Source organism: Bubalus bubalis, chromosome 24 (genome assembly GCF_019923935.1).
Source record: "Bubalus bubalis isolate 160015118507 breed Murrah chromosome 24, NDDB_SH_1, whole genome shotgun sequence".
Classification (NCBI taxonomy): domain Eukaryota; kingdom Metazoa; phylum Chordata; class Mammalia; order Artiodactyla; family Bovidae; genus Bubalus; species Bubalus bubalis.
This window is the reverse complement of record NC_059180.1, coordinates 40641428-40657587: the sequence shown is the minus strand read 5'-3', so window position 1 is coordinate 40657587 and position 16160 is coordinate 40641428. Positions and strand designations below refer to the sequence as shown.

The window sequence follows — 16160 nt, the reverse complement described above, 5'->3', positions numbered from 1 at the left end:
TCTTGACTTCATCTCACCCCCTGGTCCTGGGCCACAGCTGGCCCACCCCCAGACCTGCCCTTCAGCACAGACACGGCTCTGTCAGTCAGGATAGCTTTACTCAGGGCACACCAGGGGCGCGCAGCCCAGCAAGCCCCACCTCCACTGCTCCTCCTGTGGCCCTGAGGCTGAGGCGGCTGCTAGCCGTCATCCCTGGGCTCTGGGGCCTGGGGTGGTCCCTGGGGTCTGGGGCGCACAGCACCGCCCTCCACGATGGGCCGCACTCTCTCAGGGGGCTCCCTGCCGCAGTGCCTTACGGGTGATGGTGCAGCAGCGGCTCTGAATGGTGCTCAGAGGCGGCCGGGCAGGCACAGGAGGCGGACGCATTGCAGCCGGGGGGGACCTGGGGGAGCTGTGGGCCTTGCCCTCCCTGCCCTCCGCACCGTCAGCCCCGCGGTGGAGCCATGGCCCGCTGAGGAGGGTGCCCAGCCCATCACGCTGCAGCATCACAGCTGGGAGAAGACCAGTGCGGCCTTGGAACCTGTAGGATGCAGAGTGTGGTTGGCTCTGAGCCCCACCCACCCCACCCCCTCTGCACCAGACCGGCTGCCGGAGCCCCAGCCCACACACCTGCACAGCCACCAGCCTCGGTCGCAGGCTTCCAGCACATGCACGCGTGCCCCTGCGGGCACGGACAGCTCATCAGCCCGGCTGCTCTCATAGGCGCGGACAGCACAGAACTGGGGCCCTGGGGGTAGACGCTGGATGGTCACCATAGGGCTTCAGAGGTCTCTTAATACCAGAGACCCCTTCTAGAGCCCAGTGGGCTCTGGCTCGCTCTGGGACCAAACACATACTGCAGGGCCACTGTCGCCCCCACCATCCCATGGCCTCCCTCCCCCAACACGCACTGGACGCTGCCCCGTTACGGCGGAGGAGGGTCAGTCTCACCGCTTATCCCCAGGGGCTGTCCCCCATCCTGTCCCTGGTGTGGGGCCGCCTCTTCCAGGTAGGGAGCAGGAAACCACGCCATCTGCTGGTCCTCGTTAGCCACCAGCCACCAGCCTGTGCCCGAGAGGGGGATGGACGGGGGCTTCAGCTCTGCAGCCCGCTGGGATCCCAGGGGCAGGAGGGCATGTCCCTCCAACAGGCGCCAGCCCGCCTGCGGGGCGTCAGCCCACCTGAGGGGTGTCGTAGCAGCACATCCAGGGCCTCCTGGGCCTGAGCACGGAAGGGCTGGCCCTGCATGTCCTGGGTGCTGAAGGTCTGCAGGCAGCGCAGGCTCTGGGCCTCCAGGGTGCGGACGGCAAGGCTGCCTGAGGGGCCTGGCGGGGGCTCTTGCTGGGTGGGCAGGATCACCAGGCTGGTGAGGGCCCAGGATGCAAGGGAGAGGTGTCAGGTGTCTCCCACAGGCCTGTCAGGCCTCCAAGCCAACCCGCCTGTGGGCCCTTCCCCACCACGCCTCCCCCGTCCTCCAGGCAGGCACCTGCCGGGTGGCAGCATAGGCTCCAAGTCCGGAGGTTGTGGTGTGAAGAAGCCAGTGAGCACCGGGCTGCGGGACACATGCTCCCCGGCCGCCAGCAGTGCCCTCAGGTAGGCCTCTAGCAGCTGCAGGCGGGCCAGGCCTCGGCCCGTGCGGCTTCGGTGCACCAGCCAGGGTGCATCGGCTGCGGGCAGGACGGGGCAGCTGTGGGAGCCCCGCCCGGGCTCCTCACGTCCCACTGCTGCCGCCCCCCCCTCCTGGATCCCTGCTGGCCTGACCTGGGAGCTTGGGGAGAACTCGATCAGATCTCCGCAGCAGGCCCGCCTCCACCGGGAAGGTCTCCTTGAGGGTTTTCTGAGAGCAAGAAGAGGCATCACTGGTCTCTGAGGGCCCACTAGGTTCCCCTGGGAGGGCAGGCAGGGGTCCCTTGGCTGAAAGCCTGAGTGGGCACAAGGGCAGGGCATGGGTGGTCTCTCGTGGGTCAGGCTGCTAGGGGAAGTTGGGTGACCAGGTTCACTCACGTGGAGTCTCCTGAAGTCCTCCCAGCTTCTGCGTACAAAGCTGTCGCTGTCATCCGACCAGCACACAGAGAAGGTGAACATCTGCTGGGGGAAGGTCAGGAGTGTCTTGGAGGCACTGGGCCAGGAGCTCCCCCACCTCCTCTAGAGCTGGCAGGGGTCCCACGGGCTCCTACCTGGAGCCTCTCTCTCTGCACCAGAGCTGCCCCGCTCACACACACCGGGTGCCGGGCTCCCTCCATCCTGGTGACCTCCCTAGATCTCCGTGAGGGACTTCTGGGAGTCTGCTGGGCGTGACCCCGGGTCCCACTACCTCCCTGCCCATGTAGGGAGGAGGGGAGGCCTTGGGAACCCGGAAGGCTGGAATTCCCCAGCAGCGCCCCAGTCCTGGCTGCACTCCCCTACCCTTGATGGGCCTTCCCCACTTCCTCGCCGCACCCCTCACCTGGGTAGGCAGGGGCATGGGGCTCCCCAGGTAGGAGGGGAAGCAGTGATGGTGGAGGGGCTCTTGCCAGAGTGTGAGCGTGGGGGGAGGAGGGGAAGGCAGGGCCATTAGAGCACCAGCAGGCCGCCCCTCGCCGCTCGCCACGCCCTGCTGGTGCCCAGGCTAGGCAGAGCCGCCCAGTGGCCCGGTGTGCCCCTGGCTCTGTCCCTGAGCTGATTGCAGTCGTCACCAGGAAAATATTAAAGGCTCTAAGTGCTTTGTTTGGCTTAATCCTCACATTGGAGGAAAGGTCTCTTAATGTCCCCAAATGGCAGAGGAGGAAATTTGTGTTAAACAGATATTGTCAGGGTTTCTTCATCATCTGGGGAGAGGCAGACCTCACAGGCTCACTCCACAAGTCCCACTGTGGTGGAGGGGCTTGCGGCAGGATGAACAGGGTCCATCTGTAGTCACTAGCATTGGGAATGGCGAGGTGGAATTGGGAATGGCTAGGACTGTTCCAAGAATCACCTCTGAATTCATGATTTATCAGTGTGCTGCAGACACAACCTCTGAGGTCAGGAGTGACCTTCCCCCAACTGTTAGCTGGGGTGGTGAAGGGAAGGCCCTAGAATCCCCAGACAGACGCTGTGCCCAGGGGCCCACATCTCAGGACCACCGCCTTACAGGGGAGACGAGAGCCCATCCAAACCTGGCGCATGGGGGTTCTTCCTTCCCCTGCCCACAGCTCTGAGAGCTGGGAGGGGCGGCCAGCCTGGCAGCACTCTGAAGGCCCTTCCCCTCCTCCCTCAATCACACGCAGGAGGGCCTCAGTCCCAGCCCCCCACCCAAGCCCTGGAGGGAGGGAAGGGTCAGGAAGCCACCCCGGCCTGACAAAAGGCCTTTGTGCATCTGTCCTGCCAGAGGCACTCTCTGAAGCCTTCAAACCTTCCCTGGTCTTGGCCCAGGCAATGAACACCTGTGGACACAGGCCTAATTTTTGCAAAGTGCCTTCGGTCCAGCTGTCACATTCTTGCCAATCTCAGTGGGGGTCGCTGGCCTGGTAGGGTACAAAGTGGGATGGCTCCTGCTCCCTTGGAAGACAGCGATGTTGGAGAAGGGCCAGTCTGCTCACAGCCAGGGACCTAGAAGGATGCTGCGGCCCCTCCCTACACTGCTGACAGCCCCATGTTCCCCACCCCCAGCAACAGAGATCCTCTCAACACTCTCCACATCCCCTCCCTCACCTCTCACCCGGACCACTACAACAGCTCCATGCTCCCCCCACAAAGCCTGTGGTCCTCACTTGCTGCCGTGAAATACTCTCTCCAGAGGAATCTATGCAAAACCGAAATGGGATCAGGCCAGGGTACCTTGCCCCAAACTTCCCAGCACCGTCCCAGGGTCCTCAGCATACATCCCCAGCTCCTGGGTCAGTTGATGGTGTCCTCAGTGGGCCCCTGGCCGCCTCAGGACCTCTGCCCACACCACCCTTCCCAGGTCCTGTCCCACACTGGCCTTTCTGCCCTTGCAGGAAGTCAAGCTCCTCCTCCCTCCTCCGTTGGCTCTGACTACCCTCCTCAGCTGATTTCTCATTCTTCAGGCCTCTCTGCCTAAGGGTCAACTCCTCAAGGAGGCCTAGATTTAACACACCCTGTTCATAGCCTCCATCACAGCTTGTACCTAAACACTTAGTGTGACTCTTGTTTTTTCCATCTTGACCACTAGACCAGGGCTGAGGAGGTCAGGGAGGAACGAATCTTGCTCCTCGCCCTGTCCAGAGCCTAGAGCAGTGCTAAGGACAAATTAGGCACTACACAGGTATTTGCAGAATCAATTAATGTACATATGGAATGAATGTACACAGGGAAGCAGTGGTATCCCTGAGGCCACGCCCCACCTGGGTTTAACCCCTTCAGGTAGGCTGTGGGACTGAGCAGAGAGGAGAGGGGCTGCTCAGGGCTCCCCGGAGTCCAGAGACGCACCTCCTCCTTTGCACGCTCGACCCTCCCAGCCTAGGCGGGCACCCGTTGCCATGGCGCCGATCGCCTAGGCTGACTCGCCGAACCCGCAGCCGCACCGCCCTTTGTGCGCTCACAGCCCCGCCCCGCATTGCCCAGGCGCCAAGCACCCGGCCCCGGGCGTGCCCCCAGCGGAGGGCACAGAGCCAAGCCGCAGGCACGCGAGACGGTCGGAGCGGAGCGATGGGGGCGTCGCGGGCCGCAACACGGAGGTCCAAGAGGCCGCAGCCCGAAGCCGCGTCGCGCCGACGGCGCGTCGTCCACAACACACTAATCTTCTTCAGGAGGAAGCGGGAGCACAAGACCGGCTCGGGCCGTGGAACGAGGCCCCGGGGCGAGGCTAGGACTCGGGGCTCGAGAGCCGCGCATACCGCGGCTCGGGCCTCCGGCGCGTCTCCAGCTGGCACTCCTGCATCTCCGGGGGCGCAGACCCGGGCTGCCAGCCCTGCCCCCGCGCCGGGCCCCGCCCCCGGGCCCAGCTCCGCGCCCGCGGCGCGCGCGCCCGGCTCCTGCGGCCGCGCCCTGGCGGCGGCGCGCGCGCTGGCCTGGAGGCCTGCCTGGATGCCGGTGTGGAGGCCGCGCTGGCCCGGCAGGCACTGCGCGAGCAGCATGGCGGCGCCCGGCGAGCGCGGCCGCTTCGGCGCCGGGATTCTCTTCTCCTTCCTGCCCGGCGGCGCGCGCTCCGAGGTGACGGACGACCTGGTGACGGACGCGCGCGGCCGCGGTGCGGGGCGGAGAGAAGCCACTGCTTCGGCCCGGGCGCCATCCGCGGGGCCGGCGTCCGACCCTCCGGCCTCCGAGTTCTCCTTCCCGCGGCGGCCCTGCCGGGCCTGCGTGGACTTCAAGTCGTGGATGCGCACGCAGCAGAAGGTGCAGGCGTAGGGGGGCCCCCACACCTTGTCCTCGGGCACCCGGGACAGGCTGCCCGCCCCCTCCCCGGGGGTCGGCGCTTCCTAACCGTGCCCCCAAGGTAGGCCCAGCCTTTCGGCTCTTGGCCATGTGTGGGCTGGATCGGCCCCAGGACTTCTGTCTCCGGTCAGTGGGTCTCCGGCTGGGGCGAAAAAAAAACAGGGAGCTTTGTAGGTTTCTGGTCTGGGAAAACCGAACTGACCCTTGGTCGGCCTCCTTCCACAGCGGGACAGCAAATTTAGGGAGGATTGCCCTCAGGATCGCGAGGAACTGGGCCGCAACAGCTGGGCTGTCCTCCACACCCTGGCTGCCTACTACCCCGACCTGCCCACCCCAGAGCAGCAGCAGGATATGGCTCAGTTCATACATTTATTTTCCAAGTTTTACCCGTGTGAAGAATGTGCCGAAGACATAAGGAAAAGGTGAGTCGTGTCTGCAGGGTGTGCAGCCTGGGTTTGGGGCCCCTGGCAGATGTCATAAAGGGGATCCTAGAGAAGTAGAGGCCGAGGTGGCAGCGGGTTGCCAGAGAGCAGGGACCACCAACAGCGGAGGGATTCTGGAGCCACCGCCTTTCTCCTCAAAGGCCAGGCCTGGGGCTGCTGCTGGGGGCTGCTGCTTTCTGCAGCCACAGAGCTCCCTCCCTGGGAGTGCTACTCTCATGAGATCCCTTGCTTAGCACTGATGAAGACTCTGGCAGGTTTCTAGGGACTCCACTGTGCCTAGCTTCTGGAGCAGGACCTTCAGTTTCAAGGCCTTGGGAACTCACCGCTTTTGCTTCCAAGAGCTGCCTTTTTGGGGAGCTCAAGAACTGTTATTCGGCAGCCATAAGTATTTCTGGGCTGGCTGTGGGGGAAAGGGCAGCCCTTGCTGTTTGGAGCCTGGGCATTTATTTATACGAGGTCTCTTGCTGAAAAGGTGTGAAGAAGCAGACCTGGTTTTCAGGTAGGCCTTTATTCCAGCCCCGCCCCTCCACACACTGCCTGGGGCCAGGGACGCTGGGGTGAGGCCTCCTGATTGTTACGAGGTTGTAAAGCGGAGACCTTGTGTCTTAATGTCTTGCCCGGGGCTCTTGTCAGGGTTTGCCACGCGCCCTAGGTAGGTGTTGGAGCAGGCCTAAGAGTCCACTGGGACTTGAGGCTGGAGGGTCAGCCCCCTTCCAGGAATTCCTCAGAGCATGAGGGCACCCCTGGATCTAGGCCCCAGCTCTCCTCCCTGGATTGGGCAGGCCAGGAGATGGTGGGGCGGGCACGCTGGGAGCACCACCTGCCCCCTCCTGCACGTGCTCCCCTTCACGCAGGATATACAGGGACCAGCCAGACACACGCACTCGGGTGAGCTTCACCCAGTGGCTCTGCCGTCTGCACAACGAGGTGAACCGAAAGCTGGGCAAGCCGGACTTCGACTGCTCACTGGTGGACGAGCGCTGGCGTGACGGCTGGAAAGATGGCTCCTGTGACTAGCCAGTGGCCAGAGCCTGGGGAGGCCCAGCCAGAGGGGGCGGGGCTCATTAAAGTGCCGTCACACACAGAGCCTGTGGTGTCTCCGTTGGGTGCTCCCCAGACCCTGCCCTGGGAACCCTCTCCCTCTGCGGTTCGGGGGTGAAGTAGAGGAGCCCAATAGCAGGCACCCCGGTGGTGGCCTCCTCACCGCGGGCCCGCGAGGCTGCCGACGGGGGAGGCAGGGGCAGCCCAGGACGTCCCTTCCCTTCAGGATTTGGCCTCCTGCTCACCCACCCCGCCGCCTGCTTCTCCACACAGGAAGCCCACAGGCCTGGCTGGGCACCACCGTCTCACCCCTCAGGCCTGGCCAGTGTCTCCCCACCTTGTAGTGAGGGACAGCGCGGGATAGTGACTGTAGCCCCGGAGGCTGTGCGCTGTTTGCACATCAGGAAAGAGGCTTATGGGTCGAACTCTGCTGCTCGCCTCCAGTCCGGCCTCTGGCCTTACAGGTTCTGTGGATCTCGAGACCAAAATAAAATGCTGGAGAAATGACCGAAGCCCTGGCCTCAGCGTGTTTTGTGCTGGGACTTGCAACAGCGGACAGGCCTGCTGCTTCCTTATCTGGGTTCTGGCTCCCCAGGAGAAGGGGGCCTTTCCAAGGCCAGAGTGGGCTAGGATATACAGGAACAGGAGGCTGAGTTGCTGGAGCTGAGGGAGAATGGATCAGAGGAGGGGAGGTTGAATGAAAGGTCCTCAAGGCCCCAGTAAGGGTGTGGTTCTAACACCCAGCTCTGACCAAACATGCATCGTGGAGGATCTGGAGCCGAGGGACGGCAAGGTGTGACTTTATAGCTGGAATGTGGCGGAGGTGGCTGAGAGTAGGGAGGAACGACACCTACTCTGCAGCAGCTGAGAGGGAAGCTCACCCCAGGGTGGGTGGCAAGCATCACTGGATACATTCTGAAGGTGGAGTCCAAGGTGACTACAGGCTTCTGGCCCAAGCCACTGGAAGGAGAGAGCTGCCCAGTGTGTCCCCTTGGAAAGGCCCCCTTCTCCTGAGATGCAGAAGGCTATCAGTGGAACAGGTTTGGGGGTGACCTAGACCCAGCTTTAGGGCCTTCCCAGATCCTCTCAACCACACCCATTCCCAGGGCTTGGCTCCCAGCTGGAATGCCCCAGCAACACTGTGCCCCAGCCCTGTGGTCATAAAGCTCTGGTCACCTCTCCCTAGCGTGTCTCAGCCCCTTCCTAGGCAAGAGCCAGCCTTTAGCAGTCAGTCTCTCCTCGGCATCTTCACCACACTGGCCCCACGGGGGTGCTGGCTTCCACAGGGGCTGCCCGGAGGGGCCAGGTGACACAAAGAAATAGGGGTAACCAGTGGAGAAGTCACCATTCTTTGGTACACCAGATGGACGCCCCCAGCACAGGGGAACCTGTGTTCTGGGAGCCAGCGGGGCTGTGGTCAGCACACGCCTTCCATGTTGGCTCTCCCCTCTTCCCTGCCTCACTTCCCTTCTTCCCTAACTCTGGCTTCCTCAAAGTTTCACCTCCCAATAAAACTCTAACTTTGCAGCAGACTGATTTCCAGGCTAAGACAAGAGGGACTCAAGTTCAAGGGAAAGTCCTGGCTCAAGCTGTGAGCATGGAGACCAAGGGAGTGAGCACAGAGCAGGGAGAAGATCCCCAGGACCAGACACGGAGACTCCTAAGCTCAAAGGTCACAGGAAGAACAAGAGGAAGAGACAAGAAAGGGCCCATGAAGTAGGAGGAACAGGAGCAGAGGGTGATGTCAGAGTGTTCCCAGGAGGATGGGAAAAGGATGGCAGTGCCTGAATTGCCCCTGGGACTAAAAGGAGAAGTGACAGCTGGAGGGAAGTGGGTTCAGGAGTGGAAGGAAGTAGCAGGTTTAGGCACCGAGGTAACCAACCAAGTAAAGGGGGAAATGAATGATGGGTGAGACGGAACCGTTGCTGACAGGTGAGAGGTATGGGACTGGATGCACAAAGCATTGAGTCAACCAGGCCACACCTTTACTCAATGTCCTGGATAGAAACTGGCGTCATCTGTCCTGGCATGGTAGTGGCCTGGGTTTCAATCCGGGCTCTTCACTTTCTGTGATCAAGGAACTAAACCAGTTTTGTTTTTTTTTTTTTTTTTAAAAACTCGGTCAGATTGTATAGCTTACGTGATCTTACTAGTTCCCCGACCAGGGATCAAACCCGGCCCTGGCAGCGAAAGTGCCGAGTCCTAACCACTGGACTGCCAGGGAACTCCCGGACTGGCTATTTACCATCTGAAGAAAGAGGGGGTAAAAGAGTCCCCTCCTCCACAGAGGGTGGTGGAACGCCAGGCACTGTCAATGCTCAAGGAATGTGGACTTTCCTCAAATGTCCTAGACAGAAACAAGCGTCACCTGGGCCCCTGCCCAGCTCCCTGGAAGGACAATGAAGGAAGGGACCCTGTCCAACCCCAAGCTGGGTGATCTCTGGAAGAAACCCAGCAGGTGTGCAAGGGAGCCAGGCACCCGCTCTGACAAACTCCCCATCTCCGATGCTTCGCCCCAAACTGTCTGCCAAAAGTCAGTTGGGGAGACCCAGAAGTGTGGAGGGGGCTCAGTGGGCACTCTCCGCAGGACCACATCCAGCCACAGGATAAGAGCAGAGACACCCCACCTCCCACCCAGCGGGCCTCTGGGCTCTGCCTGCCTGGGCAGTGCCCTGAGGGCAGAAGTGCCCTCAGTGAAGAAGGGGGACTCATGGAAGCTGGGTTCTCTTTCCCTGAGGTCTGGGGAGAGACACTGGAGCCCTGGGTTTGTTACCTCCTTATATACTCAGCAAAGGGCCCTGTTCAGAGGAGCAGGGTCACGACGGTCCGTCCATCCGTGTGGCTACCGCAAAGGCTGAGCCCAGTGTCTGCGGGCCCTGCTGACTCCGGACTATTTGTGGGGTGGGGGCGCTCGGCCCCTTGACCTTGCCTCCTGGTGGGGACTGGCGGGTGGAGTGGTCTCCTGGCTGGTGAGGTGGTCCTGCGGTGCCAACCGGGGGTGGAAAGTGGGCGGGGCGGAGGGAGGTGAGGGCTCCAGCCCTGCGCCCGTGGACCAGGGTAGGGGCGCGGGCTCGGTGCCGCCCCGCGCGTCCCCGCCGCAGCGGGCGCGCGCTCCCGAAAGGCGGCGGCGGCGGCAGCACTGGCCGCACCGGCAGCATCAGCACTCGCAGCATCCCCGGGCGGCCTCGGGCGGGGCCGGCCCGACGGAAAGGCGGACAGAGGGCCCTGGGGGCGCGCGGCCCGCCCAGGCTGGCCATGGAGGGAGGCTCGTTCGGCGCGGGACGCGCGGGGGCAGCCCTGGACCCTTTGAGCTTCGCGCGGCGGCCCCAGACCCTACTGCGGGTCGCATCCTGGGTGAGTGGCGGGCCCCAGCCCCCGCCCCGATACCCCCTCCCACCTCGCCTCGCCTCCCGCATCCCGATCACCTGCGCCTCGCCCCTGCCCTTCGCCCCTTCCCCATCCACGCCGGCCCTTCCCCCGCCGGCCCCAGGTTAGGGTGACGTCACCGGGCTGGGTGCGCCCACCTGCCGGCGGGGGAGGGGCCGGTGGCGACAGCCGGGGACCTTGAGGGGTCACCACCCGCCGCACCCACCTCCCAGTTCTTCCTTAGGTCTAACTCAGTGCCCTTCCTCAGCCCTCGCTCCGTTTTTCCTGTGTTCACGCTTGGAAACGGGCACAGGGGTGGGGACGGGATTCGCGGAGGGCTTGGGCGCTCAGCCTCAGCACTAGGAGAGGCTACCGGAACCGAGAGAATCTGGCCGAGCCTCCCCCTTGCTTCTCCTGCGCGTACATCCTCCCGGCTCCTTCGAAGGGAACTGGCCCTTCCCAGGCCCCCCAGTTGCAACCGTGAGTTGGGGGTGGGGGTGCTTCGGGATTCCTCTGCGTGGGGCAGCTGGAAGGGGCTGTGCACTGGGAGGGCTTCCTGGAGGTGGTGTGGGAGGGGCAGATTTGGTGCAGCCTAGCCTACTGGAGCAACCCTAGGCCCAGTGGCCTGCTCCTCCTTCCCATCCATCCAGGCAGGAGACACGGAAGGTGGAATGCCAAGTTCTGGGTTGTGCCCACCTGCTGGCAGCTGGTGCTGACATCTACTCACGTGTCTTCCAGGAGGGGGGTGCTCAGGGTTGGGCAGGGGCCCTGGGGGTGGAGTGACTCTGGCTAGACCAGATAGTAGGGACCCTATGTTCTGGTTCCAGCTCTGACCCAACTGGTGGACCAGTGGGGGGGTACATGTCAGTATCTTGCACTTTGGTTTCCCTCTTAGTCTCGAGGATCTGGGGCAGGAAAGGAGAAAAATGAAGTTGAAATTGGAGGTCTTTTCTTTTTTTAGAAACAGATGGCTGCCCAGAGCTCCAAGAGCAGCATCTGGTTTAAAAGGGCTGTGGCTACAGTCCATGGGGTCACAAAGAGTCAGACATGACTGAGGGACTAACACTTAACACCACCTCCCTTGCCTTCCAGCCACAGGGCACTGAGGTCTGACTGAACCCCAGAACTTATGGATGGTATTGATGATTAATCCCAGACTGGAGTGCCCACAAAGTGCAGGATGCTGGGTGGGCATTATTTCTAACCCAACCGCCCCATGAGTCGTGCCTGCTACATTTGGCATGCTGGGAAACAAGACTGCACAGCTGGGGCATGCTGAAGGCGGGGTGCACTCAGGTCCTGGCTGACAGCTCTGTGCAGCTGTCCCTCTGCTGTGCGCCCCATACCCCCTCTCTCCCCACTCCACATCTACTCTCCCAACCCTGCTGACTCAAGCCTGGGGGTCACAGATCCTGTCCCCACGCTCTGGAGTGGGCCATGGGAGACACTTCGGGCTCCACAAGGTACAGAGGACACAGCTCGAATGCCAGCCCTGGCTCTTACCAACCATGTGACCCCTGGACAAGTCACTTCACCTGCTGGAGCCCCGAGCTCCCTATCTACAGAGCAGATAAGAACCATGGCACCTTCGCGGTTGTTTCGAAGAATTCCATGCGCTAATAAGGCATGTAGCCATTTTAAGTACAGTGCACAGTAGATCCTCACTAAAAGCTGTGTCTATAGTTGCTACACCTGAGGTAGGTATTAAGGGAGGGGTCCCTGAAGACACCGCCCCCCGCCCCCGAGAGATGGATCCTGGGCTTCAGGGGCACGTGGGCGCTCACGGTGGGCTAGGAGACCTAAGGGGTACCGCAGGGCCCTGAGCGCCTCCCGCCGCCGCCCGCAGGTGTTCTCCATCGCCGTCTTCGGGCCCATAGTCAACGAGGGCTACGTGAACGCCGACAGCGGCCCAGAGCTACGCTGCGTCTTCAACGGCAACGCGGGCGCCTGCCGCTTCGGAGTCGCGCTCGGCCTCGGGGCCTTCCTCGCCTGCGCCGGCTTCCTGCTGCTCGACGTGCGCTTCCAGCAGATCAGCAGCGTCCGCGACCGGCGGCGCGCTGTGCTGCTCGACCTGGGCTTCTCAGGTGGGCGGGGCCCCGGCCGCGGAGCTTCCGGGTGGGCGGGGATTGGGCGGGGCCAGGGGCGCGGTTCTCATCGAGTGGACAGGGACAGGCCCGGGAGCGGGGTCTCCTTCCTGTTTGGGCCCGGCGCCTGCGTGGAGCGCCCCCCGACCTGCCCGTCCGCCGTCCCGCAGGCCTCTGGTCCTTCCTGTGGTTCGTGGGCTTTTGTTTCCTCACCAACCAGTGGCAGCGCACGGCGCCTGGGCCGGGCACGGCGCAGGCGGGGGACGCGGCGCGCGCCGTAATCACCTTCAGCTTCTTCTCCATCCTCAGCTGGGTGAGTGCTGCCGGCTGGCGGCGGGGCTGGGGCTCGGGCAAGGTCCGACAGGGTCAGCCTTGGCTGACCCCGGACTCCCCCTCAGGTGGCGCTTACCGTGAAGGCCCTGCAGCGGTTCCGTCTGGGCACCGACATGTCGCTCTTTGCCACCGAGCAGCTGGGTGCTGGGGCGGGCCAGACCTACCCGGGCTACCCGGTGGGCAGCGGTGTGGAAGGCACGGAGACCTACCAGAGCCCGCCCTTCACCGAGACCCTGGACACCAGTCCCAAAGGGTACCAGGTCCCTGCCTACTAGAGGCCAGCAGGCCCAGACGAGGCGCAAAGGCTGCCCCACCCATGCAGGGTCCAAGGCCTCCTGGGGCCTCCCTCAGGTCCTCCCGGCCCAGCAGCAGGGAGTGGATGCTGTGGGTCATCTGGGGCCAAGAGAAGGTGGCCTCCAGGGTGCCTAGGCTATGCCCCCCAAGTTCCTCCGGTCCCTTTAGTCCCCAGCTCAGGGCCAGAGGTCCTGAGGAGGGAACATCATGGCCCTGGGCACGTGTCCTCCAGCCTCAAATGGACCAGTCTGGCAGGGAGCCATTCCCCTTGTGAGCCAGCTAAGGCTCACCTGCCCACTCCGGGGTCAGAGGTCCAGCTGCCCTCCATAGCCGGGTGCGGGGGCTGCCCTGGACTCGGGGTGCCTAGGGGAAGGGACACCGCCCTCACCCCGTGGCCCGGCAAGCGTGGCCAGTTCCCCACCCCCTGTCCCCGTGGATAGTGGTGGTCCTCGCTCTGCCCTGGTGTCTCACCCTGCGGGGCCCCCTGCTCTCCCTGGAGCTGCCCCCGTTTCCTCTCACAGGCACACTAGAGTAGCCCGGCCCTGTGGATGTTGTGATTGTGGTCAAGTCTAAAGGTTTCATCTTGTAGTTCCCCACAAGCAGCCCCTCTGTCTGTGGCCCCAGCTCCAGCCCTTACCTGCCTCAGCCCAGGCCCCTGCTGGGGTGCGGGCAGCTCTGGCCAGGAAAGCACAACATGGCTATAGGCCTGAGTATCACCCTCTCGCAGCCTTTCAGTAAGACCTTGCCCCAGGGAGGCTCCAGACACTGGGTGCCTGCAGGACACGCCCCCCACAAGGAGAGGTCTCGAGGCTCCACCTGCCCGCCATGCCCTGGAGACGGCCATTCCCTGCAAACCCCTTTACATAGGCCTCCTCGACTAGTCCAGCTCCCCACACTGCACCCCACTTTAAGGCCCAGCCCGAGGTGGGGGGGGGTCCCTTTGCATAGCTGAGTACTCATGCATTGCTCGAAGCTGGCTTTTCACATTAAGTCAATACCAAATGCGGTTGCCACATTCATTCTTACAGATGCCTCTCTCAGGAGTTGCAGTTGAGTGACAACCCTGTACATTGTAGCATAGACCAATTATTTGTGGATATTTAAGTGAACATGTTTACAATTTTTGTATATATGGATCTCTCCTTCCCTCTTCTGAAAGAACAATCCGTGATTGTGTATTTTCAGTGTCCCATGTTCCAACTGCAACTTCTTTACAATAAAGACGGTAAATGAGTTTACTGTGACCTTTCCACTCCTACCCCTCCAGTACCGGAGATTGGGACCCGAGGAGCACCAGGGCCCAGAATCCAGAAGGGGGCCGGGAGGTAAAGACCAGGCTGATGCCCCTGTTCTGGAGAGTGCTAGGGAAAACCATTGCGATTTCTCCAGATGTCCCCTTCTTACCGCCTCCTGTTCCTGAGACCCCTGCCCTGTGAACCATGCAGTGTCCAGAGCCACGTTCCATGGCCAGCTCCCCTTCGGAGACATCCCCAGCTTGGTCTTGTTGACTTTTGAATTCGTCTTTTGGGAGTTTTATTTCAGTTGCTTTTTCATTTCTTGCTGGTTAACAACCTTCTAGTTGATTCAAGGAAGCAGGCAGGACCTAGGGCTGGGGTTCTGGCTTGGCCATGTTCAAGCTTGGTCTCAACTTTTACCCTTCCAGAGGAGAAGAGCAGTTCCCATGGTCAAAGGTGCAGTTCAGTTCAGTTGCTCAGTTGTGTTCGACGCTTTGAGACCCCATGGACTGCAACACACCAGGCCTCCCTGTCCAACTCCAACTCCAACATGAGCTTCCTCAAACTCATGTCCATCGAGTCAGTGATGCCATCCAACCATCTCATCCTCTGTCATCCCCTTCTCCTCCCGCCTTCAGTCTTTCCCAGCATCAGGGTCTTTTCCAGTGAGTCAGTTCTTCTCATCAGGTGGGCGAGTATTGGAATTTCAGCTTCAGCATCAGTCCTTCCAATGAATATTCAGAACTGATTTCCTTTAGGATGGACTCTTTTGATCTCCTTGCAGTATATGTAGTAGTTGCTAAGGTGCAGTAGGTGTTAACATAAACTTGTTAACATAAACTACTCAGGGTAGTGCTTGTCATCAAGCTGTGTTGCCTGGTATTGTTATGGTTCTTGGTTCTTCGTTAAGAATCAGCATTTTTAGTATCATGAGTGAGATAGCCCAGCTTCCAGGTTACTCTTTGCGGGTGTTGGCTTGTGTTCAGGTCTTCGGGGTCTTCTCCTGTGTGATAGGGAACGCAGGTGGCCTCCTAGCAGCCCTGTGGGGTGAAGAGGGTGACGGCGCTGCTTCCTAGCAGGCGCTGAAGCCCAGCCATCAGCCAGAAACTTGCTCCAGCCTCACCGTAAGGAGGTAGGCCCTCAGGTTCAGACAGGCAGTGCCCACCCCTTCTTCTTCTTTCAGAAAGACATCTCCATTTCTTCTCAAGCAAGGATGTTGCCTCATTTGGAGGTGGCTATGCGTTTAGATCTTGCTTCCTACTATTTATATATGTTTGTGGCAGAATGGGGAGATTTCAGCACATGCCTGGTCCGTTTCCAAAATACTGGATCCGTTTCTAAATTGTTCCTGCTGGAGTTTACTTTAGAAGCTCTCCCAGTGGCCTGTGGATGTAAACCTTGGGTCTGTGTGACTCCTGGGTTCTGGAAAGACAGTTTCACTGGGTACAGTGTAGGTCAAGCATGACTGGCTCTGCTCCTGGAAGGCTTGGGCAGTGCTTGACCTCCAAGACCCAGGCCCAGGATCAGCTGCTTCTGCCTGTGAGCAGAGCCTGGCTGCCCACCTCTCCCCACAGGCCCCCCACCCCTGGCCCACAGTACTCACTGAGACCACCTGAGCTGTAGTGTCTGACCACTCTGAGTGGGGTGACCCCGTAAGGCAGAGAAGCTCAGAACACCAGCTATGTGCATTATTGCAAAATAAATTTATTTGAAGATAAACTGTCTTATAAAAGTTCAGAGGCAATTGGAGATCCCAGATTCAGCTAGTCTCATAAAAAGATTCAACTTCAAGTAGCACAATTTTGTGTCTTTTAATCCTGAACGTTCTTTAGTCACGAAACAGCCAACTGTTTACACAACACACTCAACATCTGACTCCAGCACCCGTGGACCCTAGCTCAGGGACCACGGTGCTGCAGCCCTCGGACTCAGGGGCTCCGGGAAGGGGCCACCGTGGCCACCAGCCCTGACACAGCACACAGGTCCCGGCACCTGCCCCTTCCCTCCCCGGCGCCCTCCAGGGCCTGAGA

At 61.3% G+C, this 16160-nt stretch overlaps 3 protein-coding genes across 8 annotated transcripts; 2 read left to right on the top strand and 1 right to left on the bottom strand.

Annotated features, from left to right (window-relative positions):
- Positions 1-79: 79 nt before the first annotated feature.
- NOXO1 (NADPH oxidase organizer 1) lies at positions 80-4522 on the bottom strand. 5 transcript variants are annotated; one of them, XM_006076846.4, is made up of 8 exons: positions 4390-4522; positions 1984-2064; positions 1741-1816; positions 1466-1646; positions 1161-1342; positions 931-1044; positions 610-727; positions 80-520 (listed from the first exon to the last, which is right to left on the bottom strand). In XM_006076846.4, the coding sequence occupies exons 2-8, from the start codon at positions 2062-2064 to the stop codon at positions 268-270; spliced, it is 1005 nt and encodes a 334-aa protein (XP_006076908.4). In that variant the 5' UTR covers positions 4390-4522; the 3' UTR covers positions 80-267. The 5 variants fall into 5 exon arrangements, with proteins under 5 accessions (XP_006076908.4, XP_006076907.4, XP_044791949.2 ...); XM_006076845.4 differs by having other exon boundaries at positions 3778-4474; XM_044936014.2 differs by having other exon boundaries at positions 3659-4472.
- Positions 4504-7330, top strand: GFER (growth factor, augmenter of liver regeneration). 2 transcript variants are annotated; one of them, XM_044936015.1, is made up of 3 exons: positions 4504-5295; positions 5560-5756; positions 7092-7330. In XM_044936015.1, exons 1-3 carry the CDS (start codon positions 4609-4611, stop codon positions 7180-7182), a joined length of 975 nt encoding a protein of 324 aa, XP_044791950.1. In that variant the 5' UTR covers positions 4504-4608; the 3' UTR covers positions 7183-7330. The 2 variants fall into 2 exon arrangements, with proteins under 2 accessions (XP_044791950.1, XP_025130991.2); XM_025275206.3 differs by having other exon boundaries at positions 4515-5295; positions 6632-7330.
- A 2568-nt stretch (positions 7331-9898) lies between these two features.
- SYNGR3 (synaptogyrin 3) lies at positions 9899-14129 on the top strand. Its single transcript, XM_025275208.3, has 4 exons — positions 9899-10172; positions 12031-12268; positions 12439-12581; positions 12667-14129. The coding sequence occupies exons 1-4, from the start codon at positions 10074-10076 to the stop codon at positions 12874-12876; spliced, it is 690 nt and encodes a 229-aa protein (XP_025130993.1). The 5' UTR covers positions 9899-10073; the 3' UTR covers positions 12877-14129.
- The last annotated feature ends 2031 nt before the right edge of the window (positions 14130-16160 follow it).

What these genes read in the sequence shown, in the direction of transcription:
- NOXO1 (XM_006076843.4), bottom strand. Translation starts at nt 2,222, where the DNA reads ATGGAGGGAGCCCGGCACCCGGTGTGTGTGAGCGGGGCAGCTCTGGTG. An exon ending in AGTTCTCCCCAAGCTCCCAG is followed by an intron (nt 1,647 to 1,740) that starts GTCAGGCCAGCA and finishes TCCTGCCCGCAG; the next exon opens with CCGATGCACCCTGGCTGGTG. An exon ending in CGAGGCTGGTGGCTGTGCAG is followed by an intron (nt 521 to 609) that starts GTGTGTGGGCTG and finishes TGCATCCTACAG; the next exon opens with GTTCCAAGGCCGCACTGGTC.
- GFER (XM_025275206.3), top strand. Translation starts at nt 4,609, where the DNA reads ATGGGGGCGTCGCGGGCCGCAACACGGAGGTCCAAGAGGCCGCAGCCC. An exon ending in GGATGCGCACGCAGCAGAAG is followed by an intron (nt 5,296 to 5,559) that starts GTGCAGGCGTAG and finishes CTCCTTCCACAG; the next exon opens with CGGGACAGCAAATTTAGGGA. An exon ending in GCCGAAGACATAAGGAAAAG is followed by an intron (nt 5,757 to 6,631) that starts GTGAGTCGTGTC and finishes CCCTTCACGCAG; the next exon opens with GATATACAGGGACCAGCCAG.
- SYNGR3 (XM_025275208.3), top strand. Translation starts at nt 10,074, where the DNA reads ATGGAGGGAGGCTCGTTCGGCGCGGGACGCGCGGGGGCAGCCCTGGAC. An exon ending in GCTCGACCTGGGCTTCTCAG is followed by an intron (nt 12,269 to 12,438) that starts GTGGGCGGGGCC and finishes GCCGTCCCGCAG; the next exon opens with GCCTCTGGTCCTTCCTGTGG. An exon ending in TCTTCTCCATCCTCAGCTGG is followed by an intron (nt 12,582 to 12,666) that starts GTGAGTGCTGCC and finishes ACTCCCCCTCAG; the next exon opens with GTGGCGCTTACCGTGAAGGC.